Source organism: Sycon ciliatum, chromosome 4 (genome assembly GCF_964019385.1).
Source record: "Sycon ciliatum chromosome 4, ocSycCili1.1, whole genome shotgun sequence".
Lineage (NCBI taxonomy): Eukaryota > Metazoa > Porifera > Calcarea > Leucosolenida > Sycettidae > Sycon > Sycon ciliatum.
This window is the reverse complement of record NC_088646.1, coordinates 9,338,580-9,364,921: the sequence shown is the minus strand read 5'-3', so window position 1 is coordinate 9,364,921 and position 26,342 is coordinate 9,338,580. Positions and strand designations below refer to the sequence as shown.

The 26,342-nt window shown below is 48.4% G+C and overlaps 4 protein-coding genes across 4 annotated transcripts in view; 2 read left to right on the top strand and 2 right to left on the bottom strand.

Annotated features, from left to right (window-relative positions):
* Window positions 1-904: 904 nt before the first annotated feature.
* LOC135814337 (AP-1 complex subunit beta-1-like) lies at window positions 905-3,957 on the top strand. The gene has a single exon (XM_065327442.1). It carries the CDS (start codon window positions 1,051-1,053, stop codon window positions 3,673-3,675), a length of 2,625 nt encoding a protein of 874 aa, XP_065183514.1. The 5' UTR covers window positions 905-1,050; the 3' UTR covers window positions 3,676-3,957.
* An 853-nt stretch (window positions 3,958-4,810) lies between these two features.
* On the bottom strand, window positions 4,811-9,740 carry LOC135814338 (zinc finger protein-like 1). Its single transcript, XM_065327443.1, has 8 exons — window positions 9,500-9,740; window positions 9,296-9,407; window positions 8,199-8,287; window positions 7,565-7,681; window positions 7,175-7,208; window positions 6,576-6,776; window positions 5,905-6,034; window positions 4,811-5,695 (listed from the first exon to the last, which is right to left on the bottom strand). Exons 1-8 carry the CDS (start codon window positions 9,599-9,601, stop codon window positions 5,500-5,502), a joined length of 981 nt encoding a protein of 326 aa, XP_065183515.1. The 5' UTR covers window positions 9,602-9,740; the 3' UTR covers window positions 4,811-5,499.
* A 1,459-nt stretch (window positions 9,741-11,199) lies between these two features.
* Window positions 11,200-26,053, top strand: LOC135814333 (selenoprotein N-like). The gene is made up of 12 exons (XM_065327440.1): window positions 11,200-11,706; window positions 13,407-13,520; window positions 13,901-14,128; window positions 18,559-18,683; window positions 19,833-19,984; window positions 20,777-20,830; window positions 21,278-21,522; window positions 21,803-21,908; window positions 22,817-22,920; window positions 23,601-23,665; window positions 24,450-24,542; window positions 25,336-26,053. The coding sequence occupies exons 1-12, from the start codon at window positions 11,320-11,322 to the stop codon at window positions 25,406-25,408; spliced, it is 1,746 nt and encodes a 581-aa protein (XP_065183512.1). The 5' UTR covers window positions 11,200-11,319; the 3' UTR covers window positions 25,409-26,053.
* Window positions 26,054-26,185: 132 nt separating this feature from the next.
* Window positions 26,186-26,342, bottom strand: part of LOC135814332 (ubiquitin carboxyl-terminal hydrolase 24-like) — a 53,866-nt gene continuing 53,709 nt past the window's right edge. Inside the window, exon 66 of the mRNA XM_065327439.1 lies at window positions 26,186-26,342. This exon is cut by the window's right edge and continues 702 nt beyond it. The gene's annotated coding sequence lies outside the window, so the exon portion shown is untranslated.

Here is a 26,342-nt window from a genome sequence, read left to right as displayed (position 1 = left end):
GGAAAGTAATGATCTCCGACATTTTGGCTGCTTTTTGGACGTTTCCCTTTTCGGACCGGTTTTCGGAAGAGCCTTCAAAATTCGGGACACTGTCCGAAAAATCGGACGGTTTGGAAGCACTGAGGTGCAGCGAGGTCGCAGCTCACCACCAGCTTTCGTGTTGCAGCTTGATCAAAAACTGCAAGGCGCGGTCGCGGCTTGGCCTGTTTTCCATACTTTGCCCGGTTTTATACGCGAGAATTTTAAAAATCAAATTTTAATTCGTTGCGCAGGCCAGAACATGAGGATTTTTTGATTTCATGCGAGCACAACCGCGGTACCGCGAATGGTGAGTGTCAGTGGAACCGCGCTGCTCCGCAGCATGCAGCCAAGTGTCGCGGAGAGCGGCAGTGGCCCGGGAACCCGGCCCTCTATATTATAAGGGATAGGGCATCGTACCGGTACTGTATGATGATTGTGCCGTACATTTAGAAAAGTGATCCTGTCAGCTTTTCTGTTATTGTGTTCACATGGCAAGACCTAACGACACCGCTATTCAGACACGTTGTCTATAACCATTGCTTTACAAAAAAGACGATGCATTATTATTACCCCATTGGCATTCAATGATTGGCATTGTTGCCTTGTTTATCTCTTTGATCTTCTTTTGGGGGTGCGTCTCCTGGTCTTGGTGCGCAGCCTTCGAGGCGCGTACGACAACTCGTATGTCGTTTTTTTGTGCGAAGATGTGACAAGATAAGGATCCGTTTGAGGCGCTATGACACGCTAGACGTCATACATGAACGGTAAGCACACCTTTTCTACTCGCTAGCTGAAGTGCATGAGCTATCCTCATGGCAACACAAAGTCAGAGATCGTGAAAAAATGGCCACTGCTGATTTTTTTCACCAGATCTACGCTGGTTGCAGCGCTGCAGATTTGAGCCCAGGAAGACCCTATCCTAATTTTGATACGTCTTCGAACCGCGTCCCCTTGGGGTAGGAGTAGGGCAAGGCAATAAAGCTTGTGTGAAGTTGCTCTTGCTGTGTAAAACTCCCCAACACCGTCATCATGACGGACTCTAAGTACTTTTCGACCACCAAGAAGGGTGAGATAGCTGAGTTGAAGGCCGAGCTACACGGTGACAAGCGGGACAAAAAGCGTGAAGCCGTGAAGAAGATAATTGCAATGATGACAGTTGGCAAAGATGTTAGCTCCTTGTTTCCTGACGTTATAAATTGCATGCAGACTCCTGACCTGGAATTGAAGAAGTTAGTGTATTTGTACCTGATGAATTACGCCAAGACCCAGCCGGATATGGCGATTATGGCTGTGAATACGTTCGTAAGGGACTGTGATGATCCAAACCCACTTCTCCGAGCACTTGCAGTTCGGACTATGGGTTGCATTCGTGTTGACAAAATCACGGAGTATCTGTGTGACCCACTGCGCAAGTGTCTCAAGGACACCGATCCCTACGTTCGTAAGACTGCAGCAGTCTGCGTTGCCAAGATGTATGACATCAATGCAGACCTGGTGGAAGATCAAGGATTTTTGGAGCTTCTCAAGGAGCTACTATCTGATTCAAATCCCATGGTAGTAGCCAATGCTGCTGCATCCCTAGCTGAGATCTCAGATAGTAGTGGAAGAGGCCTTGAATCGTTTGCAATGAATGCAACACTTGTGAACAAGCTGTTAGCGGCACTGAATGAGTGCACTGAGTGGGGTCAGACGTTCATTCTGGACTCGCTGTCGCTTTATCAGCCGGGCGATGACCGTGAAGCGAAGAGCATCATCGAGCGCGTTGCTCCACGCTTGGCTCACGCCAACGCTGCAGTCGTCCTGTCGGCTGTCAAGGTCATTATCCGCCTGATGGCCATGCTGGATGAGACATCAGAGTTCTATGACACCATGCTGAAGAAGCTGTCACCGCCGCTGGTTACTCTGCTGGCCGGTAATCCAGAAATCCAGTACGTTGCACTGCGCAACATCTCTCTCATTCTGCAGAAGCACCCGGAGGTCCTGCGTGGCGACATCAAGGTGTTCTTTGTCAAGTACAATGACCCCATCTACGTCAAGCTGGAGAAGCTGGCCGTGATTGTGCGCTTGTGCAATGACACAAATACACGCGCTATCCTAACCGAGCTCAAGGAGTATGCATCCGAAGTTGACATCGATTTTGTGCGCAAGGCAGTGCGTGCCATCGGTCTGTGTGCTATCAAGGTGTCCAGTGAGACGGAGCGTGCTGTCCAGACGCTGCTGGAGTTGATTGAAACCAAAGTGAATTATGTGGTGCAGGAAGCAGTGGTTGTTATCAAGGATATCTTCCGAAAGTTCCCCAACAAGTACGAGGGCATTATCGCCACACTTTGCGAGAACCTAGATGTTCTTGATGAGCCCGAAGCGCGTGGTGCCATGGTGTGGATCCTGGGAGAGTATGCTGACCGCATCGACAATGCTGGAGAGCTGCTGACGAGTTTTGTCGACTCTTTCTCTGACGAGACTGTGCAAGTTCAGCTGCAGATCCTGACGGCTGTTGTCAAGCTTTTCCTCAAGCAGCCATCGAGTGGTCAGGATCTTGTCCAAACTGTACTCAGCTTGGCCACGCAGGATAGTGACAACCCGGACTTGCGTGATCGTGGCTACATCTACTGGCGTCTCCTGTCCACCGACCCAGCGGCAGCAAAGGAGGTTGTTCTTACCGATCGGCCACGCATCAACGAGGAGACCGACTTGCTCGACTCTGGCTTGTTGGATGAGCTTATCTCGAACATTGCAACTCTTGCATCGGTCTACCACAAGCCTCCAAGTACGTTTGGCTCAACTTCAATGCCAGTCCAGCGTCTATCTGAGCAGCGCGCCACACAGTCAAGTACCCGTGATGAGGACGAATCACCAGCCGACATTCCTGTTGCTCAGCCAGTGGCAGAGCAGCCTGCTGCTCCTGCTCCTGCTCTTGCACAAGTTGATCTTCTCAGTGGTGGTGTTCCTAACGGCGCACCCGCGCTGCAGTACGAAGGCTGGCTTGCGGAGCAGCAGGGCAAGGGTCTGCGTGTCGAAGGTACCTTCTCACGGCGGGCAGAACAGCTTTTCATGGAGCTGAAGTTCACCAACTGCCTTATGCAGCCGATCAGTGGATTTGCCATTCAGTTCAACAAGAACAGTTTTGGCATTGCACCAGCCGCAGCACTCAGTGTACCGATGGTCATGCCCAACTGCACTGAGACCGCCTCACTCGCTCTCACCACAGCCGGCCAAGTGCAACGCATGGATCCTCTCAACATGCTGCAGGTTGCCGTCAAGACCAACGTTGACGTGGTGTACTTTGCTGCCAACGTTCCGTTCCACTTGCTGTGGATGCCAGATGGCGAGATGGAGCGCAAGTCTTTCCTCACCACATGGAAGGAGATCCCATCCACGAATGAAGTTTCGTCAGTAATTTCCAGTGCCATGTCCGTCGAGACGGCCGAAGAGAAACTAAAGAGATGGAACTTCTTCATCATCGCCAAGCGGAATGTTGAGCTGCAGACGATGATCTACGCCTCTGCCAAGTACGTCAATGGCATCTTCATACTGGCTGAGTTCAAGTTCTCCCCATCCGCTGGCAACGTGGCGGTAGCGCTCAAAACGAGGGGCGTTGACATTGTGCCAGGTACACAGCAGGCGCTCACACAAATTCTTCAAGGTCAGGTTTAGGCTGTTGTGTGTGCTGTATTCCACTTAGTTCTTGTGCATCATTTTATTTTGGTTTTATTCGACTGATTTGCTTGCCCCATAGTTGTGTTGCTGTCTGTATTTGTCGTTCGTCTTGTCCTTTTTTTTAATACAGTATTTTGCTTGCACTTCTCTCTTGTACAGTTAATTTTTATTGAATTGTAAGTAACAAATTGTATCTGCACTCAGAGTTCAAATGAAACATGTTCAGTGAAGCGCTTTACTGCTATTATAACTACATGTGTATACACTCCCCTCACTACAGCCACTGGTATTGTCTATGTGCGTGTGTGGGTACGTTTTGTGCGCATGTGCACACATGGGTGCACTGCACATGCATATGTGCAGGGTTGGTCAGGGACAGTGAGTCGTAGTATGTATTGTATGGAGACCCAGAACGATGTGCGTTTCGGCCTCGGGTTCGGATGTTCTATGTGATCCGTGGTCTATGCAGCTCGTGATAATTGCCATGACTTGGTGATCCCAGACCAGAGGCAGACATGCATAAATTGGTGCTGCCCGGAAGCCACTGGAATATGTAGCCCAGGAGCAAACCCCACACCACTTCTTGTCCCCCTCCCTGCATAATTCATGTACCGGTGTTACCATGGTAGATACTGCCTGACCAGTGATATACTGCATTGAGTCATGATCAAAGACAAGTACAGTGTGAGCAGCGTTGCATTTTTATTTCGTGTGTTTCATCGGCCATCCCGAGCAGAGTGAGCAAAAAAACCGTTCTGACTAACTGTCCACCAACGTAACCAGATCTTATATACGGTCAGCGAGTGCGACAAAATGGCACAAAACTTGGTGGACAGTTAGTCATAACTCGTAACATTTTTTCCTTCTCCTTTTTCACCATAATTTAATTGGCTCACCATCCGAGTTGGACAGATATTGGTTTCCCTATACACTGCAGTCATGCTTTCTGGGTTTGTTTGGCTACTCGCGATTAATCCCGATAAATTGATGCTGAGCTGTTCTGAATCTGAGACCTTGTGTGCCAGTTCAATGCACATTCACTACAAAACGTCCACTGTCCATCGTATTACCGCTGACTCTGTGTCTGCACGCTGGACACCCCCCATCACACAACAATGGTGCAACATCAGTGTCCCGGCTGTTGACCAATAAGCAGGAAACTATCCCTATAAAGAGATAAAAAAAACCAATAATATTAAAGGTACTGGTGTGATACTTGTACACGGTGCCAGAAATTCACGAGGTGAAAATACTAAAGAAAACCCGCCATGTCTGGCTAACTTAACTGTTAGATACAAGTAATAGGCTTGTCATGCGGTAGCAAGAGTTCATAAACCCCCAGGGCCTAGGGGTTTTACGGACTTTTGGCGCTAGCCTGCTAGTAAACGCACGTGTGGTAGGCATGACGAGCGTAAATGGACCATTTGGTCCATACATTTGCGTATGTACATGATTGTTGTGCAAAACACGCACTGAGAATGAAGTATGGTATCAAATTAACCAAAAGTAATTTGAGAACAGTTTAAAACGGAGGAGGTGCAACTACCGTGGCGGCACCGAACAAAACAAACACAAACACGATCAGCATAAGCACACACAGTGACGGGAGAAGGGGCTGAGGTATTGTACAGACAGCGAAGCACAAATATGCGTGTGCTGACAGCTGTTTCAAATAGAGTATCATTTCTAAATGCAACCTACAAAGTAAGGTAGAGAGATATTTGCTAAGACAACCTCTACTGGTTAGCGAGCAAAGTGATTGACGAACAACAGTCACGGTAGACAAGCCTAGATCTCAGAGCTGTGGCGGACGAGGAGGGCTTAATTCTGCTGCACATGAACGTTGGGGTTGTTGAGTGGATCGAACTGGGAGCCGGCTTCGTGAGTCGGCGTGTGGGTAACGCGCGTGGCCAGTATGATCAAGCTCATGATGCCCAGTAGAACGAGCAGCATGAAAATGACCGGCCGATGGAGTCCGGCACCACGCTCCTTGCCGACCTTGCCGCCGAATTTCAAGCTGCACCAGAGCACAACGTCGCAAACTCATGTCAATAACTATGTATCCATCAATAAAACAAGCAGCAACAATAGTCAATGCTCATGATGTTGTATATGAAGATCATTCATTAGTCACAACAGAACATTCTTCAATGCCAATGGACACTTTCTGGTGTTTTCAGCCTGCTGCTAGTACAGTTACAGTTCCATACTCGTGGCGTGTCTTACCCTGTCCAGCGAACGAGGAAGTCAAGCGCCCCGCGCCGACGATACTTGTCCTCGTCGTGGTCCACCCCCATGGGTACGTGTGTCTCGCCACTGGGACGCGTGTCCACTACTTTGCGCTGGACATGCTGGCCTGTACAGGACAACATCAGACACACGGCACGCACAGCAGTACCAGTTCAGATACAGATGGAACCTAACCGCAACCAGCATAATTATGACTCACAACAATCTACATTAAACATACAAGGTCTGCTGGCCAAAAACTGGTCTGACTTGGCAAGTTCACCAGGTAGAGCTGAGCCATAGTTAATTCTTCACAAGTTGTCATATAGAGCCGTTTTAGAAGGGATCTGTTTACAAGGATCGCTTTTTCAAAAAACTTTCGAAGTGTTCTTGCCAGGCAGCTAAGAGTACATGTATCATATTTCGTTGTAAGGGGATACAAACGTACGGTATGTGCCAATACAGTGAAGTAAGTGCTTATCCACCTCTGTGTGCACAGATAAGCCAGTGCTCATAGACAGGTCATAAATTCATAATGCATGTTGAGGTGTGTGGTATGGGGTGCGAGATGAGCAGTTTCTCAGGTGACCCGGAATAGGTCTCGTGCTACAGCGGTCTCAAATACCGCTTTTACAAGGACCTGTACATATAGTCCATTGATGACTTACTCTCTGAATAGCCGGCTGATGCCGCTACCTCTGGCTTCTTCCGTGTCACACCGCTGGTTGTCGTTGTTGCTCGTCCGGACGTGCTTGTTGCTCTCTCGATAGCTTGGTCCAGCTGGGCAGCGGCTTCATCCAGCGATGATGATGGCGCCGACATTGTTGTTGTTGCCGTCGTTGTGCTGTGATAATCTGTTTCGTCGAGACCTGTGATAGGAAGAAAGGACACACAGTGAGCTGTTTTCATGGAGCGGATAGGACTGGTTAAATGCAGCACAATGGCTAGGTTGTGTGTTTGTGTCGCTACGCAAGATACAAAGACTTTCCCAGATTGTACAAACACAAGATGAACATAAGTCAAGTACTGTAAAACGACAAACCTTCGCGGCGCGCAATTTTAGCGTTTTCTTAAATTGGGCTGGTTCACGATGAGAAACTTTTGCGATTGTACCTCTTCAGCCGGATCGTGTATGGTCTCCAATCAATGTATGGAGAGGTTTGCGGCGATTTATATTCGCGAATGTGTGATGGTCGCGAAAATAGCGAAATTTAATCTCTAGCGAAAGTTTCTCACTTTACAGTACTGTATGCACCATCTCACTCACCTGAAGGCGTATGCGACATATCACGTTCAGAATTCTACAACAAAACGAGCAGGGAAAAAGAGAGAGGTACTTCAGAGACACCCAAAGTGCTTTCTTATACATTAGTTCAGCTAGCACACAGTTGACGCAAGATCCAGTCCAAGAAAAGATATTCATGTCAGCGTCAAAGAGCGCATGCCCCGGAGAATACAATTAGCATATAAATAGATATGGAAGCATAAGTCAAGTCTAAGTTCAACAACAGCCCGAATACATCGCATCTTGCACGAGATGCTCAGCTGCTCGGTTTCATTGAAGAGTGCAAGAAACAAGCTTGACTGCATGATCGGAACGATACACGGAAAGGTTTGAACAGGACAGCCAGATAAAAACACCCCTCCTGTCACCTACCACATCACTGACAACCGGCCTGCCGAGTCCAGCTTGTGCCCAGCGAAACGGTGCCAAGAGACGGCGAATCTCATCCACAACTGGTGACACATAGTTCTCCCCTGGGAAGATACCCGACTGGATACAACATTATTACACACCACACAGAAACACACACACACACACATCTCAGAAAAGGCACTCGCGTTATCTGAAGAGCCAAAGGGAGCTGCACATGGGTGGTTCAACGAAACTATGGAAGAAACAAAATGCCATTTACAACTCGGGGCTTGTGCTACATATTTGATCACTAGTAAGACCCACAAACCCAGGCGGCCAGAGCTTGAGGTCACAATGTTGACATAATCAAGTGTGGCATGATTGCATGCATTCAAAACTCTACCAAAACATGTGAGCCACAAACAGGGACTTGCTGAACATCTATACAAACGTAATGTATGAACAGCTGAGCAACAAGGATTGAGATGTCACACACAACATGAAAACCTAGGCATCTGCTAGTCTTCTCGAGATCAGTTTAAATGAAAGGAATGAATACTCCTTCTTAGCAAACAGCCTAAATAAAATTCCTACAGCAACACATGGACAAGAGGTAATAGCGCCTTGGTGCCTACACGCTACACTTCTCACTCACCTTGCACTTTGGACACGTATAACCTGCCGGTGCAGTGTTGACGGGCAGACTGGATGCATGGCGATCCAGGCACGACAGATGGAATACATCTAGTGCATAATGACACCATTAGGGAAATCAAAAATGAGCATGGCGGCAGCAACGACAACTGCAGCAGCAGCAGCACCCACACGGTAGTGATCATTCTACAGTGTGCAGACCAGCCTAGTGCATGTAATCAATAGACAAGTGACATACCGGTACCCACCTTTCACCCGCATGCGTAAAGCATGCAAGAGGAATATAGGCCAGGATATGGTGGCAGCAAACTGGTGCCCACATGATATCAAAATAAGGACGAGCTGCATTCAGTCACATGCCTATGGTATAGGATCTATGGAACGACTACTACAGTGCTGCTCAATCAGATCCAATCGCCTGCACCAGTTCCAGCCCAGTATTCGCAGGTCTACAGCGCCCGCCGCTTACTTCACTCATGCCATCGGATTTCATTGAGCGGCACTGTGGCACGCATGATCCTGCACACTGGCTGGAAACGTCAACCTGCACAGCTCGGTCTCGTCCTACTGGAGACTGTGAAGTGAAGCCCGATGATTACTAGTACTGTCCACGGCTCGCAGTGCTGACTATGATACTACAAGCTATTGCAGGACGTTTCTTGGAGGCGTTTTCAAGTGCACTGCACGGTTCCTTATACTGGTTATAGTAAGTGACCACCTGAATGCAACTACTAGTAGACGCGCTTCCTGCATTGATGAACTATAACTGTAATAGTCACTGACTGTCGACAGGCCCACTCTCTTGCTCTGTTCATTAACATGGTTAAACTTCACCTAGGGTTCCCAGTAAAAAGGCAGTAGCCTGTTGGGACTCCCCTAGTAAAATAATAAAAACTACTACTACTAAGTACTACTGTACTGTACACCAAATGCTGTGCAAATAGTGCTGTTGCAAGTCTATTTCAGTATTTGGGACCCTGCAGATTACAAGCATCACGTGCCAGAGTACACACAGTAGTGTCGATAGTTTATATGGCCAGTGGCAGTGCGGCAGTGGGTTCTTCTCTTCAATGTGCTATGCAAAAACTAGGCGCTCACCATAACACACTAGACGAATTACATCGCCCTGAGCAAGACTTTTCGAGCATAAGCCACACTCTGCTTTGAAATCACTATCTTGAAGCCATTGAAGGTACGATTGGACTACGCACTGCATAAAACATACAATACGGACAGGAAAATAATCCTCGATGATTGTTATTGGTGGCCGCTACTCCGGATGACTGTACGTATCAGGCTTACCCGAGAGTGCTCTCCGACAATGCAGTATTCGCAGACATTCACCTTATGTTCAAAACAGAACAAATTCGTCACCTTTCTTTTGGGGCACTTACAAAGGCCCATCCTGATACGGTTAGCAAACAATGCAGCACAGCTGTTTCGAAAGAAAGTGTTTCAAAAGCAGGTACTAGTAGATCCTAATTCTTCACTTCAAACATCAGTTTGATGATTCTCAGTCAACAATGCCAATGGTCCATAATAATTATTATCAAACCACACACTCGCAGACTAGACAGAGAGAAATCATCAAAGTGCTTTGATTTGGCTGAGCGGAAAATCTTGATCGATGACCATGATGACGCACGATCTGTGTGACTCTGTGCTGTGCGTACACATACACGTACACGTGATATGCCGCCTTCGTGACGTGTTTTTCACGTGAAAATGCATGCAGTACCGGTAGCCGAACCGATCGACGAGGTCGAGAAGACACGGCTTGGAGTATCAGAGACTCAGATCGGACGAGTACGAGTCGTAGATCTACACCATGGGAAGCCGCAAAGATCAAGAGTATTAGAGTCATCTGTTGTCATGTTTAGGACCAGTGGGAGCGTATTGTCACCACCAATGCACTGGCGACATGAAGTAGTTGAACAACGAACTAACTTTTACTTGTGCCACATCGGAGTGCTGCATGCATGCAGCTCACACAACACTTCACAATAATACTTTATTATTATGTCACCGTCCAATGGCAGAAGCCAATGCAAAGAAGGGGGCGTTAGCCAGCCATGGCAAGAGAACTTTATGATCAATCATCATACGTCCATAAACAGACTCACGTCACTCAGTCGCTCAGTGCAGATTTCTACACTCGTACCACACTGCACTGCTCAGATAAAAACACTGCTAGCCTAGAGAGGTGTGGAACGTCACTTCAAAATTTCCGCGCTCTTTCCGCCGGTTCGATGGGGATTCAATGCAGTGGAAGCGCTCGCTCTCTCCCTTTTTCATGATGGAGCTGTGGCAAACTACACAATCTAGTGCAGGCTGCCAACGAAAGAGCTTCTACTGATCTACATATGTACATTACTGTACAACACCGGTTGTTTGAGCTCTGGCGGAAAGGATTTTGAATTATCTCCCCCAACATACATTCGTCGCGGACGTTGGTACAGCGCCACACAACGTCGACTCGAAGCCGAAATTGGCGAAAACGCGAAAGGCACACTTACAGCCCACGCCAGCTAGCTGTCTGTCAACCTAACCAGTCCAGGGTCGACGTTTCCTGGAGCACCACCTTGCGCTGCTGGCTGAACTCTCTACTGACCATGCATCCGACGCCGTGGGGACGACACTACAACTAAATTACAAGTAATAGTTGCATGCAGAGACAGTGAGTGCTCCGGTCGTAGTCTTCATCCCGACATCCGCATTTCCCGCAAATCCCCACGTGTGCGGCATCGCTTCACCTGTGCCAGTACAGTACAGTGCAGTGTATGTAGATGGCAAGCACGTACCGGTAGTTGGTGACTGCTCACCTGTTTATGGACTATTCCAGGAAATGAGCGTGCACATGTGCACATGTGGCGACTAGCGCGCCGCATGGCGGTGCATGACATGCATGTCGACAGATCGACAGGAGGCCGAGAACAGACCGTCCGTGACCATGTGCTCTGAAAACGTGGACGGCATGCCGTGGCCATGGCCTGGGCATGAAAAAGGGGTCAATAAAATATTTCGCAAGACTTTGCTTGCTCGAAGCAAAGTGAAAACAAACCGTCTGAGGCAAGTAGGAGAAAAAGTGCATTTTGGTGACGGTGTGAACAAGAAACTTGGCCATGGTGGAGCCTTCGACTGGCTCGTCACCAGCGGCTGACGACAATGGCGGAGCTCCGCAACCAGCCGAGAACGCCAGAGAGCGTGGCGGTCTGGTGAAGAAGCCCGGAGCGTGTAGACGCTGTTGGCAGTGGACTTGGTCGCTAGCAGTGCCATTGTTCGGCGTTCTGCTCGCTATCAGTGGCTACGAGATGATGCGAAGCAGCATGGTGCAGTTGGGTTTCATATCGCCTTTCTACTCTTACGAGAATTTGGAAATTGACGTGGACGAGAACGTGCAGGCGATGTTCATGGGTTATGACCAGGATTTGGATGGCTACTTGAGTATGAATGAGTTCACCATGCTCTATCCCAAACTCGTTGGCCAAGAGCCGACAAGTGCGCTGGAGGTATGACTATGACTATGAACCATTGAACTCCGGCTTCATGATGCATGTGCTATGTGTGGTCACTGTTGCATTTGTTGCACCAAAAAAATTCTATGAATCATTGGTAACTCTGAGTACGAGTGTGTAAAACACTCCTGCCTGAGTCAGTGATGGGTGCTTTTCACGTGAAGCCTACAGAGTTACGGGACAGTAACATTGTCGTGTGTGCTACTATGTGTCTCAGGGTTCTAGCCAGGAAAAAAATTGTAGGGGGGGGGGGGGGGCAGGGAAACAAACGGTTCACCCATTTTTCCCATGTTCCACTATTTCCTTGCTACACAAAATGCAATGATTATGTACGGGCGCAGCGAGCACCCGGACGGACTTTGTGGCCGCATTTATGTTGTGTGAAATACAAAACACAAAAAAATAATTAAGGCGGTGCGCTATCAGAGTAGCCCCCCCCCCCCCCCCTGGCTAGATGCAGTACACTCGGACGCCTCTTATCCGGGCACCTTGGAACCGGGCACTGCCCGTATCTCAGATTTGCCCGTATCTCAGGCTAACTCATTTATGTTTCATATCATTCGTTGAAGAAGTTTATTTGTGATCGATCGATAACGACGCGTGGATTACACAGGTTGATAGTGACAAAATAAGCACTTGTGCATACGAAAAAAAGTTCAAACCCCCAAATTCGAAGCATTTTTGCCATAGGAACTCAAGCTGAAGGTGCCCGGTAGAGAGACGTGCCCGTATCTGAGGCGTCCGGATAAGAGACGTTTGAGTGTACAAGATTGTCCTCAGTTGTAGCGAATGGTGCACTGAATTGCAGCATTACGAAAATGTTTGCGAAGTCAGATAGCCAATGTGCATTCAGTACTTGTTTGGCTATGGCTGCAGTCACGCTGGAGTCAATGCAGATTGCAGCCATGAGTCCATCAGCCCTGTATCTGCGTTGCAGTGCATTGCTTGGTGCTTGCTGTGCAGTGCATTGCTTGGTGCTTGCTGTGCAGTGCATTGCTTGGTGCTTGCTGTGGAGTGCCACTGTCAAGCAGCCCCCCCCCCCCCCACACACACACATGTTGTCTCACTCATTAGTCATAGGAATGAATTTCAATGGCCAGCAATACAGTGGATCTGGGCAGTGGAATTCACAAGTCCCGAGAATAAAAATGCCAACACTACCAGGGTTCTAGCCAAAGGGAGTAGGGGACACAGAGACCCCCCCCCCCAACTCTCACTCTAATGACCCCTTTGATAAAGTGCCGCCACCTACTCATTTTTTTGGATTTTTGTGTTTATCAGTTCACGCAAGGAAAATGCGTTTACAAATCGATCGTTCCAGTTGCACCCTCCGCTTGTACCGTTCCATTTTGCGTGACAGAGCAACATTGGAAATGAAAAATGGGTTAGCTGTTTGTTTCCCTTGCCCTCTCCGCCCCATTCTGTTTTCCCTGGCTAGAATCGCAACTATCCCAGTACGGTTATTCATGCACTGCCCAGTTGTACAATGAACCTTGCAATCGTGTATAAGGTAGAAACTAGACTACGGCGAGCACTTTATGATGATGTATTAGTGCTGCACTTACCACATTTTCATCACACCATACACCAGATTGGTGTTTAATGTTTGATTCATTTGATTCCGACTTCATGCGCAAACGCAAGGCAGTGTGCTATTAAACGTTGTGCCTGGTTTCTGCTTTCGTGTTTTGTAGATGAACAATCAGACCAACATGACCGATTTTGATGATCTGGGGGAGGTGCTGCTGCTGACGTCACACTTCCAACCACTTGTGATGGACTCCATGGAGAAAGCTAATGATAAGCTGGTGAGCCGCAGGGACTAGTACTTTTCCGGACTGCACATGGAAGCGCACACTGCTTACAGTGGTGATTATACTACACCTCTCAGTGTGTGCTGAGCAACCCGTGCACTGGAAGAGATTACCAGCATGTCTTTGTCTTGTTGTCCAGTGTCACTTCAGTTGTCCTCTTTCCCTGATTATTAGTGTTTGCTAGTAAAAAAGAAAAGAAAAAAAGTCCTCAAACTCAAAGGTGATCGCTGAGCACGTCCAGGGCCTTTGAGCCTGTTAAAGTGCACGGTGCCGGTGGCTAGATGGTGACAGGTCCCTTCTACCCGTTCAGCATAGTGTTGGTCCACGTTACGACCTTGATGGATTCTTGTGTGTGTTGATGCCGTTGTCTGCAGGGAGTGGGATTTGACAGTCGTGTTTTCCACGGCTTGAAGGCCTGGCAGAAGGCATCGCACAACAAGTCTGCACTGAGTGTCAGTTACCTCAGGCCATTGCTGGAGGGAATGAACAGCATGCCAGTGGTCGGAGATGTCTGGGACATTCTCTCACCCAGCTACATGCAGAGAAACCACGGCCTCTCGTCGACCAGGATATACCCGCCGAAGCCAACCCAGGCAGTTGAAGTAAGTCTATTCTTTGTTCCCCGAGGCTATTAGACAATGTAAAGTCGAACCAGTGTCCAATATTGGGACCAATGGCTCTAAACATCAATGCCAACACCGGGCCCAGAGCAAGCTGATTAGAGGTGGTACGGCCCCAGGTTGATCATTACCCTATGCCCAATTTCAGTCACCGTAGGCTGATCATGGGAGGATGAACCTCTGGCTCCATGCTACATCGTGTCTGGTTGTTTCAGCTGCATTTATTGCTAGCAACCAAGATATAGACAGCACAGTAGTCCTCACTGGGCAGAAAGAACATTTTTGGACTCTAGCTGGGGATGTACGAGTAAAGCTGTGTTCCCAACTGGCGCGTGGACGCGGTACGCTTGTGGTTCATGCGTGCCCAAACCCGCGCTCAGGCTTTCACAAAAAAACAGCAATCCGAGTCGTATTATAGCGCGTGCGACGCCTTCGAGTACTAATTTTTTGACCCCGCCAGTCAAAGTGACTGGCATGTACGCTGGTACGCGCCTGATACACGCTGAAAATACATGTTGGAATTTCCATTTCAGCGCGTTTCCGCACGCATGACGCCCCAAAAGCCAGCAAAATACGCACAGACGTGTGGTTTCACGCGTACATGCGCCAGTTGTGAACACAGCTTTAAGCTGTTAGCACTTCCACATAAATGCTGTTACTCTGGACATTCCATGAACGTTGGAATTGGTAAAAAAAAACAAAAAAACTGGTACAGCCATGGCCATACCAGCCATGGCCGTATCAGCCATGGCCGTACCAGCGATGGCCGTACCAGCCATGGCCGTACCGGCCGTAGCAGTCGCGCCGGACCTGAACACATTGGCTGAATAGTTAGTCAACTTTGCTGATAACGACTGCGGATATAACGACAATTCGTGAATATAGACTACAGAATTTCCATGCCCGGAGCAAAGCCCCATCTAACTGTAATACGTAACATATAATGAGACTTCGGGTATAAGGACACTTTGCGAATAAGGACACTTTTCTGATGCCCCGCCGAGTGTCGTTATACGCAAAGTTGACCGTAAGCAGGGGCAGATCCAGGGGGGGGGGGGGGGAGTTCGGGGGTTCAAACAACCTCCCTAATTTTTCCAACCATAGTTCAGGTGTGACCGCGGCACTAATGCACCTATGCAGCTACACATGTATTACCATGATTAGTTACTTGCGTGTCCCACTTGGCCCAGGCCAGAGCTAGTGCTGTCCGCCAGCTATGCAGCTTGGTGAAGTCTTCTAGGTCCGCACTGAACGTACAGCTACACATACATAATCATTGCACCGGTACATGCACGCGTTTGCTTTGGAGAAATGTGCACTTGTTGAGCTGCTGCGGTCTTCGAAATTTGGTTTCGAAAATTGGTTTCTCCAGCACTGTAATATTATTGTCGTCGCAGCTTGTGATTTTTTGAGCTGTCTAAGTTAGAGTTAGTCGAAGCGTCTAAAAGTGGTAGGCTGAAGACCAGCTGCCCTTGAATTTTGTGACACTCTTGACATTAGCGTGAGGTCGAAGAAAAGTGTAGCCACTAGTGTCGAAGGTAAAACAAAGAGCGAAACTTTGAAAATCACCTTCAAGGGGACAATGGCCAAGATAAGGTGCAAACTTTTAAAATGTAGATGAAGCAGTAAGCCTGCCTTATGGAACCTACTTGAGTGGAGTCAACATCGGGCGGTTCGCAGTACAATATGACGGACAATAATAATATCAGGGTCCGGTGGAGCCTTTCCTCCGGTTGCCCTGCGCCCAACCGGCTTCCATCCCACAGGCCTTCGAGTGGATGACTTTGGTAGTGATAAGAGGAAAAAAATATCAGGGTCCGGTGGAGCCTTTCCTCCGGTTGCCCTACGCCCAACCGGCTTCCATCCCACAGGCCTTGGAGTGGATGACTTTGGTAGTGATAAATAGGAGAAAAAAATCAGGGTCCGGTGGAGCCTTTCCTCCGGTTGCCCTACGCCCAACCGGCTTCCATCCCACAGGCCTTGCAGTGGATAACTTTGGTAGTGATATTAGGAAAAAAATATCAGGGTCCGGTGGAGCCTTTCCTCCGGTTGCCCTACGCCCAACCGGCTTCCATCCCACAGGCCTTGGAGTGGATGACTTTGATAGTGATAATACGAAGAAAAAATATCAGGGTCCGGTGGAGCCTTTCCTCCGGTTGCCCTACGCCCAACCGGCTTCCATCCCACAGGCCTTGGAGTGGATGATTTTGGTAGTGATAATAGGAAGAAATATCAGGGTCCGGTGGAGCCTTTCCTCCGGTTGCCCTACGCCCCACTGGCTTCCATCCCACAAGCCTTGGAGTGGATGACTTTGATAGTGATAATACGAAGAAAAAATATCAGGGTCCGGTGGAGCCTTTCCTCCGGTTGCCCTACGCCCAACCGGCTTCCATCCCACAGGCCTTGGAGTGGATGACTTTGGTAGTGATAAATAGGAGAAAAAATCAGGGTCCGGTGGAGCCTTTCCTCCGGTTGCCCTACGCCCAACCGGCTTCCATCCCACAGGCCTTGCAGTGGATAACTTTGGTAGTGATATTAGGGAAAAAATATCAGGGTCCGGTGGAGCCTTTCCTCCGGTTGCCCTACGCCCAACCGGCTTCCATCCCACAGGCCTTGGAGTGGATGACTTTGGTAGTGATAATACGAAGAAAAAAATATCAGGGTCCGGTGGAGCCTTTCCTCCGGTTGCCCTACGCCCAACCGGCTTCCATCCCACAGGCCTTGGAGTGGATGACTTTGATAGTGATAATACGAAGAAATATCAGGGTCCGGTGGAGCCTTTCCTCCAGTTGCCCTACGCCCAACTGGCTTCCATCCCACAAGCCTTGGAGTGGATGACTTTGATAGTGATAATACGAAGAAAAAATATCAGGGTCCGGTGGAGCCTTTCCTTCGGTTGCCCTACGCCCAACCGGCTTCCATCCCACAGGCCTTGGAGTGGAGTGGATGACTTTGGTAGTGATAATACGAAAAAATAAATCAATGTCCGGTGGAGCCTTTCCTCCGGTTGCCCTACGCCCAACCGGCTTCCACAGGCCTAAGCGTGTATGACCTTGGTAGTGATAAATAGGAAAAAAATCAGGGTCCGGTGTAGCCTTTCCTCCGGTTGCCCTACGGCCAACCGGCTTCCATCCCACAGGCCTTCGAGTGGATGACTTTGATAGTGATAATACGAAGAAAAAATATCAAGGTCCGGTGGAGCCTTTCCTCCGGTTGCCCTACGCCCAACCGGCTTCCACAGGCCTAAGAGTGGATGACCTTGGTAGTGATAAATAGGAAAAAAAATCAGGGTCCGGTGTAGCCTTTCCTCCGGTTGCCATACGCCCAACCGGCTTCCATCCCACAGGCCTTGGAGTGGATGACTTTGGTAGTGATAATACGAAGAAAATATAAGGGTCCGGTGGAGCCTTTCCTCCGGTTGCCCTACGCCCAGCCCGCTTTCATCCGGCAGACCTTGGAGTGGACCGTGCACCCCCCTAAAAAATTCGACCTTTTTTTGCGAATTCCTGGTTATGAAAAGTGTAGTGCTGGTAATAAACTGCATGCACTAAAACTAGTTGTACTTGGCCGCGATCGCGTGAGTGCATGTAGCGAGTGCATGTACATGTACATGACCGTTTGTACTAGTGCTACTAATTTAGTACTTACCTACTACGCACGTGCACATGTGCGCAGCGCTGCATCCTTTGGCCTTATTGTTAGATTGACAGCATGAAAAAAGGTGGAGGACACTGTGTTCGGAAACAGTGACCTTACTACAACCTTCCGCGGTTGGCAGAGCCCCGGTCCCTGCGGACCTGTACTAGAATCTACACGCGTGGCGGCGTGCTGGGTGTTTGTTTGAAACAGAAGAAATAAATAATTCAGTGTGGTCGCAAGTAAGTTAGTCAGGTCACCACACTTGAAGAGTCTTTGGAGCTGTTTCCTCTCAAAATGTCGTCTTCTCGAAAAAGGAAAGCGTCTGGCCAGCTCACTATCAGCGGACTTTTTCATGTTTTCCTGTGCAAAATTCCTGTGCACCCCCTGTGAAGGGGTCCGGTGACGCCCCTGATGTACCCAATTCAAGTACATCAACATTCGGCATGTCTGTGAGGACCATCACATCCTGCTGCAAGATCTGATCAGGCAGCTGGAGGTCTGCTGCTCTATTGAAGTGCCATCTGTGCGCATGCATTCTGTGTGTGCGTGCGTGCACGCATGCATGCATACATGTGTGTGTGTGTGTGTGTGTGTGTGTGTGTGTGTGTGTGTGTGTGTGTGTGCGTGTGCGTGTGCGTGCGTGTGCGTGTGTGTGTGTGTGTGTGTGTGCACGCCCACGTGTACAAGTGTCTGCATGTCTGCATGTACGTGCATTTGATGTTGACCTGCTCTTTTTGTGCGGTCATTATTGGCGTGAACCATGTGCAATGCAGTCCATACTGTTCAAGCTGATGTCTCACTTTCACCCCCGACCGTTCGTGATGCCTCGTTTTGGACCCTTTGGCTGCCGCGGTGTTCTGGTTGCTGAAAACGAAGAGAACTTTGACGTACTCATTCGGTAAGTACAAGGGAAGTGAACGTTGCTCTGGGATCATAGAAAATGGCACAAGGGAACTTAGGGAAGTGAATGTTTCTCTGGGATCGTAAAGAATGGCAGCGTCTTTTGCGATCTCCTCTTCTCTATCTGTCTCAACGTTGTGTCCTCGGCATTTCCTCTCGTTTACACCATCTTTGAGCGAATGTGGTGTTTTCTGTTGAAAGTATCAGAAGCTATAGAGATGATAATTATGTGAATGATGTCGTCAGACGTGGTGTTGAACCAGCGGAACTGCTTACGGGCGCGATGTATACAGCGCGAGTCATTGGAACCGCTTATTGGCACCATGTGTACAATGAGATTTGCTAGTGAATCGCTAGTGATTCGCTAGTGGATCGCTAGTGAATCGCTAGTGGATCGCTAGTGGATCGCTAGTGAATCGCTAGTGGATCGCTAGTGAATCGCTAGTGAATAGCTAGTGAATCGCTAATGAATCACTAGTGCCTCGCGATGCCGCGATTTTGCCAAGGTATCTGAAGTGATGATATAATCGCATAGCATCTATTCTTCTGCTTGCTGAATCGACTGGTTTTGATTCAAGGAGGCTGCGATGCAGCGTTCGGCCCTTGCTTGAAGTTGTTTCCAATCGAACGAGGTAGTGCTGCATGCACCAGTCGCCGCAGCAGCAGCAGTTCATTGCACTGTGTACCCGTCAGTACTACAGCCTTGTGGCCAAAGAAATCCGACCTGTGAGCTGGAAGCAGCGCCAAGGCTCGGGTGGCCTCTGCGACCATGGGGTGTTTTTTTGGAGTGTGGACCGTGCACTATGCAATTTAAATGGAAACGTGGTGCTTCGTTTGACTTGCGGGAAGGATTGTTTGGCCACGGCTGTAGTGTTCAAATGCAGTTACACAGTATCCCACCACGGCTTAGTCCAAATTTGCAGAATTGTTGCAGCCGCGAGATTTGCAAATTTCCGCCGGGAGAGATTTCTAGGTTGTAGGGTGTACCGAGGAAAGTAGTAAAGATTGGAACCTACTGGAAAGACAGTGTGTTGGCAGTTACCCAATGCAGATCATTGGGTTGTTTCTTGCATTTTGCTAATTTACTTGTCTGGCTGTGTGTGGTGTATACTCTGTTGTGGACGGTGTCACGGTGTCTGCAAGGAAGGCTGCATGCAGAGTTTCAGGTGAATGCGCCACCACAGTACGCCTTCTGGTTCACGCCGGGCCAGTTCATGGTCCGTATGGTGATCAACCGCTCTCTGGAGAAAATCGAGCACTTTCACCTGTATGTGCCGGCTACCAAGGCCCTCAATGTTGGTGAGTCAGCCTTGCTTGTCAAAATGAAACATGACATAGAGGCTATTGGCAAGATGTTCAGCCGGTTCACATCAGGGAGTAGTAATTTTACTACTCCCTGATTTTTACTGCTCTCTGGTCACACTGTATCCTGGGAATAGCATTGCTGTCTGCTGCTCATCGTCACAGACGGTGTGGAACAGGAGCTGTGCATAGAGCCTCTGCGCCTGCATCTCCCTGTGTTTGGAGTGTGGTAGCGGTATACCGGCTACTTGCATACCAAGTTCACCATGTCCATGGGCACACTGGGTGCGCTGCTAGCCACTTGTCACTAGTCACTAGTGTTGACCACTAGTCACTACAGTCCATTCAGTTAGAATTGTACCACTGCCTTTTAAAAGCTCGATTTTAACCGAAAAAAGGTTCGAAACCCAACTTTGAAGTAGAAAAACTGGTTTTTGGACCTGGTTCTCCATACCCTTTGCAATGGTATACCTGTCCAAATTTTGTAAAAGCTGGCCGAATTTCTGATTCCCTATCCTTGGTCTTTCCCGCGTCGAATGTGGCAAGGACGAATTGCATGGGTGCCCCAATGCAGGATGCTTTCAGCACGTCCACCACTATGTTATGTACATGCAAGACACCAAAGAGTTGGGGTGGCAGTTTTAGATGAAAGTACTGTATTTAGTATTTAGTAGTGCTAGCTAGTAAGCTAGTAGCCACTAGTATCCAGTGTTATCAGTGGTTTTATTTGCAGGTATGTGATACAGTTGCACAATCCTGATTTGTCACTACCTGTTTTCCTTGCTATAGACATGGAGTGGCAGACTGGACACGGTGGGATTGAGAACATGGAAGTTGATATTGGTAAGCAAAGGTCTAACTAATGACTCTTCACTCTTCACTGTTTTGAATGTCTGTGTGCAGCACCTGTGTGCAATTCAATGAGTAAATATGCTCCCAGGAGTGTGCTGTCCGAGGCGAAAACTCACATCACGTGTTCAAAGGACGACTTGTACTGCGTACAACGAAGGCTAGCGTGCATGCAGTCCTTGATCATGCTGATGACTCGCATAAGCTGAGTGGGTTCTGTCAGCGAGTGCTGTTTATTTTCCAACTCCATTGCTTGCTAAAACGGGCTTCGAACGTACAGCGGGAACACTGCACCATGTGATGTGAGTTTTCGCCGTCACCTCGACCCCATAGAAAGGGTATCCAGAGTTGCACACTCTTGGGGGGTTACTATGATGTTCTCTTGGCAACGCTTGTATGCAATGTCTGTGTGCAACGTCTGTGTGCACTGTCGCTGCCCAGGTTTCCTGCCTCAGATGGAGCTGCGCATGCACGCCCCATCTGTGCGTGCTCCAGATCCCCTGGAAGGAGAGGTAGAAGATGAGAATGGAACCACGCGGAGGGTCTTTGTCATGCCCGATGCTGACAATCTGCATGAGAGCACGCAGGAACAACATACTAATCCCAGTGAAATGAAGTGGAACTCGAAAATCTCCGAAGAAGAGGCTGCATCTATCCTGGAGAAGGCATTCTTTGACTTCAAGAAGGTTCGTATAAAATGCTGATCACTGCCATGTTGAGGATATATGCCAGTCGTACTAGGAAAGCTTGCGGTGGACCTGGTGTCCTCTGTAACCGTATACTTGTTTGCCTGTAACTGACAGCCGCACTGTTGAGGATATATTCACAGCTGGAGTAGACCTTCGTGCATTCCAGTGTGCTCTCGGTAAGGGCATTTTGTACCATCTGGTCAATGCTTTGAAATTGTTCATTGTTGCTACTGCTACTGCTACTGCCACTGCTGCTGCCGCCGCCACCGCTGTGTAGGTTCCGTACGTGCCGTTCTTGGATGCATTCCAGTACGCACAGAAGGAGAGCAAGCTGGTTCATCTCATCTTGCTCTGGGGCGTGTTGGATGACCAGTCCTGCTGAGGTCAGTTGAAGTACATGTTGGAAACCATTCACGGCCTGTAGCTGGTATCCTAGTTGTGCCGTGTTGTTTGCCGGTGAGCTAAGCAGTCTGGTGTGTTTTACTATATGCCCATTGGGCATCTGGAATGAAGTTCTTGACTTGTCGAAATTCCGTGACTTGTACGCCGTGCACTTGGTTGCCCTGGGACATCTTTTTATTTCACGGAGAAGGCGGAAAGCCCAAACGTGCCGGTCTTGTGAAAAAAGCTGGGAATACTCTCCACCATGTTTCCTGTGTTTGTTGTGTGACACCCATGCAGTCACACAGTCATCGTGTCTGGGCAATAAGGTACCGGTACGCGATGCCCATTTATTTAATAAAATTGTACTCGTGTTCTGCATTGTGTCCTTCCCCTCCCTATAAAATTTAAAAAAAAGATAGGCTGGAGAACCCGGGTATCGATCCCGGTACCTCTCGCATGCTAAGCGAGCACTCTACCATGTGAGCTAGTCCCCCTCCACAGCGAAATCCTGTCCTGCCTGAGTTATGACAAGCAACACAGGTGTATCTGTTGGCCCAGACCGGGTAGCCATAGCTATCTGGTCCAGATTACGGCTGTGTTTACACGGCGACGCTGAGGATGGACATGTGTGTGTGTGTGTGTGTGTGTGTGTGTGTGTGTGTGTGCGTGTGCGGCGTGTGCGTGCGTGCGTGCGTGTGTGTGTGTGTGTGTGTGTGTGTGTGTGTGTGTGTGTTACATGTGTGTGTGTGTGTGTGTGTGTGTGTGTGTGTGTGTGTGTGTGTGTGTGTGTGTGTGTTACATATGTGTGTGTGTGTGTGTGTGTGTGTGTTACATGTGTGTGTGTGTGTGTGTGTGTGTGTGTGTGTGTGTTACATGTGATTTCTATATCATGGATACTATTGTGCAGGTTCCGGGCGAGCTTTGAGGGAAGGTGCCCTCGCAAGCTCGCCCGTGCTCAATCTTCTCAAGGAGAAGTTCATCAGCACTTGGTCCTTGGTTGTAGACCTGAAGGTAGGAGATCCTGGGACGGTTTGTTTAGAAGGGTTGAAGCCTCGGACTACAGGACTAGTACTAGAGTAGTGTATGAACATCTTCACTTCACTTGCTAGTCTGTCAACTACTGTTGTGGACATGGAAATCCGGTCGCACGTCTAGTGGCCACAGGGCGCTGGCCATGCAGCCGTAGCTGCATGAATGCACTGCTAGCTGCTGGTCGCATAGATAGGCCAGGATCATGCAATGACTTACGTTCTGTACGCACTGAGGGCGCCGGCCCGGGTCAATCGACTGGATTTCCATGTCCGCGACATGAGCTAGTCTGTGAACTAGCTTGCACCGCTGTGCTGTGCCGGTTGTCTTTACACAGCCAGTATTGCATGTGAAGGGATTCACACGGTACACTGTGCGTAGGTGCCTTGATGCTGTGCTCTGACAGTGTAGTATTAACATGTCAGTCAATTTTTGCATTTTTTGTTCAATTTGGAAGTAAATACAGTTGGTTGCTACCATGTGTGGTTTGCGCTTCCTGTCAAACTTGACACTTGACTACTTCCAAGTTTGTAAGGAAGGTTCCGAAGCAAATGAAAGTCCTGGATTCTGTAGGCGAGCAGCAGGTAGGGTCTTCCAGTTAATCTGAGCCCTAGCCCTGCCAAGTAGACCGGATTTTCTTTCTTGACTTTTTTCTGGCTTAGGACATTGCTGACAATCATCCCGCTGAGAATTCCACTCTGGCCAAGTTGGCACTGGAGTCCTATAAGTAAGTACCGCCGTAGTGAGAGTACAGTTTACTAACTGTTGGTGGGCAGGTTATTCATGCACGTAATTATGTTACTGTATACGGCGTCGTGTTGTGTTGTGTGTGCGTGCGTGCTTGTGTTTGGGATTCATACAATGCTGTGGAGTTGTGCTGTTGTTCATTACTATTGTCCTGGGGTGGGACTTTCATTCTACAGCTGGGCTGTGTGCAATATTGCACCTTGTAAACTTCCCCTCCAGAGTTTGGGTATACTACTCTGCACATTTGTATATCGAGCACTCTATTCGAGCTGCCTTGACCGGCCCTGTTTGCACCTTGTAAAAGAATCTTTGAAAAGGAAAACGAACACCATTTTGATGCAAGAAGAGGTGTCTCTAACATGGATCCGGTTTGCACTCTTCAATGAGAGGCAGGCTCTTCGGCTGAACATGTTGTCCGTCAGGATGTTAGGTTTGTGACGAGAGGAGAAAGTGTGGCCTGGCCTTGGGGAGAACAAAAAGAAAAAGGATACCGGGAGATTGCTTAGAGAATGTATATTGGGACAGAATGGCCAGGTATTTATAGAGCAAATGGCACTGTGTGTACGTGTATTTGTGTGTGTGTGTGTGTGTGTGTGTGTGTGTGTGTGTGTGTATGCGTGTGTGTGTGTGTGTGCGTGTATGCGTGTGCGTGTGTGTGTGTGTGTGTGTGTGTGTGTGTGTGTGTGTGTGTGTGTGTGTGCTTGTGCATGTGCATGCACTGTGTGTGTGTGTGTGTGTGTGTGTGTGTGTGTGTGCTGTTTTAGTTTCCCAGTGGAGTCTTTGGTGATAGCACCGAATGGCACAGTGCTAGCGCATGTCAATGCCAACAATCTCCTGGATGAGCCGCTGGATGCTAGGTAAGAGGAGGTGATTGCCTGTTTGAAAATGACATTAAAAATACAATGTTTGCGCTGCATGCATCGTACATGTATGGACATTGGTGTGCCATTCATGCCCTTACCCTGTTTACATGCAGACATATATTCGTGTGTGCCATCAAGAGTACGTAAACAAGAGTGTGCAGTTGACGTCACCTTTTCAGGACGCATGACGCATGTCGTACAAAGCTGGCGTAAAGCATGCTGCGCTGGAAGACGACTTTCATCGCGAGTTTGTGTTTTTGCCCCTTTCGAGACGAAAGTTGTTTAAACCTTCAACCTATTGCTGAAGCTTTTCATCTTCCTTGTAGTGCAGTAAAACATGGCTAAGTTGACGCGGCCACTGACTCGTAGTGAAGGCCTCGTACAGTATTGCTCGTGATTTTCGGAAAAGTTGACGCCAAGAAAAACAAATCCACCATGGCCCAAACCAAGCAGAGTTGGAGACTCTGTTTATGTACTATTATATGCCATGTCTTGGAATGAAGTTGGTTTTCCCCTAAAGCAGCTTTTTTTTTGTCTTTGCGTGCATTACTTATGCAAAATGTGTGAAAACAGTCACCTTGGGTGCTTCGTTGTGTCAGTTGAACGCAAGTCAAAACGCCGAAATAGGACAGAATCTTTTGCATGTGTACCCCCTGAGAGCTGGAAAGAGTCTTATTGCTGTGCTCTGCGCTATATTCCATGTTGCTGTGCTCTGCGCTGCATGCTGGTACGTTAGCTGCAAACACAACTATAATGTAGTGCCTCCTTGTTGCCTTGTGTTGTCCAGCATTCTGATAACTGGCGACCAGAGTATTACGGCCTACGTCAGCTTCTTGAACAGAGGTATCAATGCCGTTTAGATGTGCCCGGCCGCTGCCTGACTTGCATCTAACGGAGCAGGTCCTATTCCGACTACCATTTGATGCTGCAGCAGCACGGGATCAAGTGTAACTGTGTTGCAGTTCCAGAGTTGTTTTCCCTGCCTGTCTGCACGTACTCCCTCGGCTTGGGGTGGTGTTGCGAAACCAGTTTGCTGTCGACAGTTGGTAGTGACGAGCTCGATGTCAAACACGTCTTGCGTGAGCGTCGGGCTCTGATGTTCACTGTTGTAACGCACTGCCATTGCTTCGGACCACAAGTCCCATGGACGCATCGTGCAACCTGTTCATGGAAGCAGCTGCTGGAGCAGCAGTTGTCATGTGGTGATATCTTTATGCTTGGACATTCAAACGTTTATCTGAATACTGTTTATGACGTGCAGATTGAGTATAACGTGGATATATCCCGATATTTTGCAAACGTTTTTATCTCACCATATTCTTGCCATTCTTTCTTGAACCCCCCCCCCCCCCACACACACACACACTACTTGTGTCACATTCTAGATGGCTGGTGGCTACATTGCTCATTCCACAATGAAGATTTCTCTACAATGTCATTCTCATGAGATGCTTGTCAGATCTGGAAACTTGGTTTACTATCTGTGAAGGTCACAGAGAATTGAATGAATCTCGAGGGTCAAAAGATCAATTGATCATTCAGGGTCGAAGGTGATTGGATACTTTGGGGTCATAGGTCATCTCTGAATTTCCACTGAAATACGAATGATCCAAACAATTTACAGTTTTCTAAAAATATTCTGTTGGGATCAAAGGTCATCATGCATCATCCAAGTTTGACTGAAATGATAGATGTGCAAAATAGCTACTAAAATGACAAAGAAACCAATGGCAACAGCATAGCATTCTAAGCAAAAAATAGCTATAGTGTAAAATAAAAAGGACTAAAAGGACC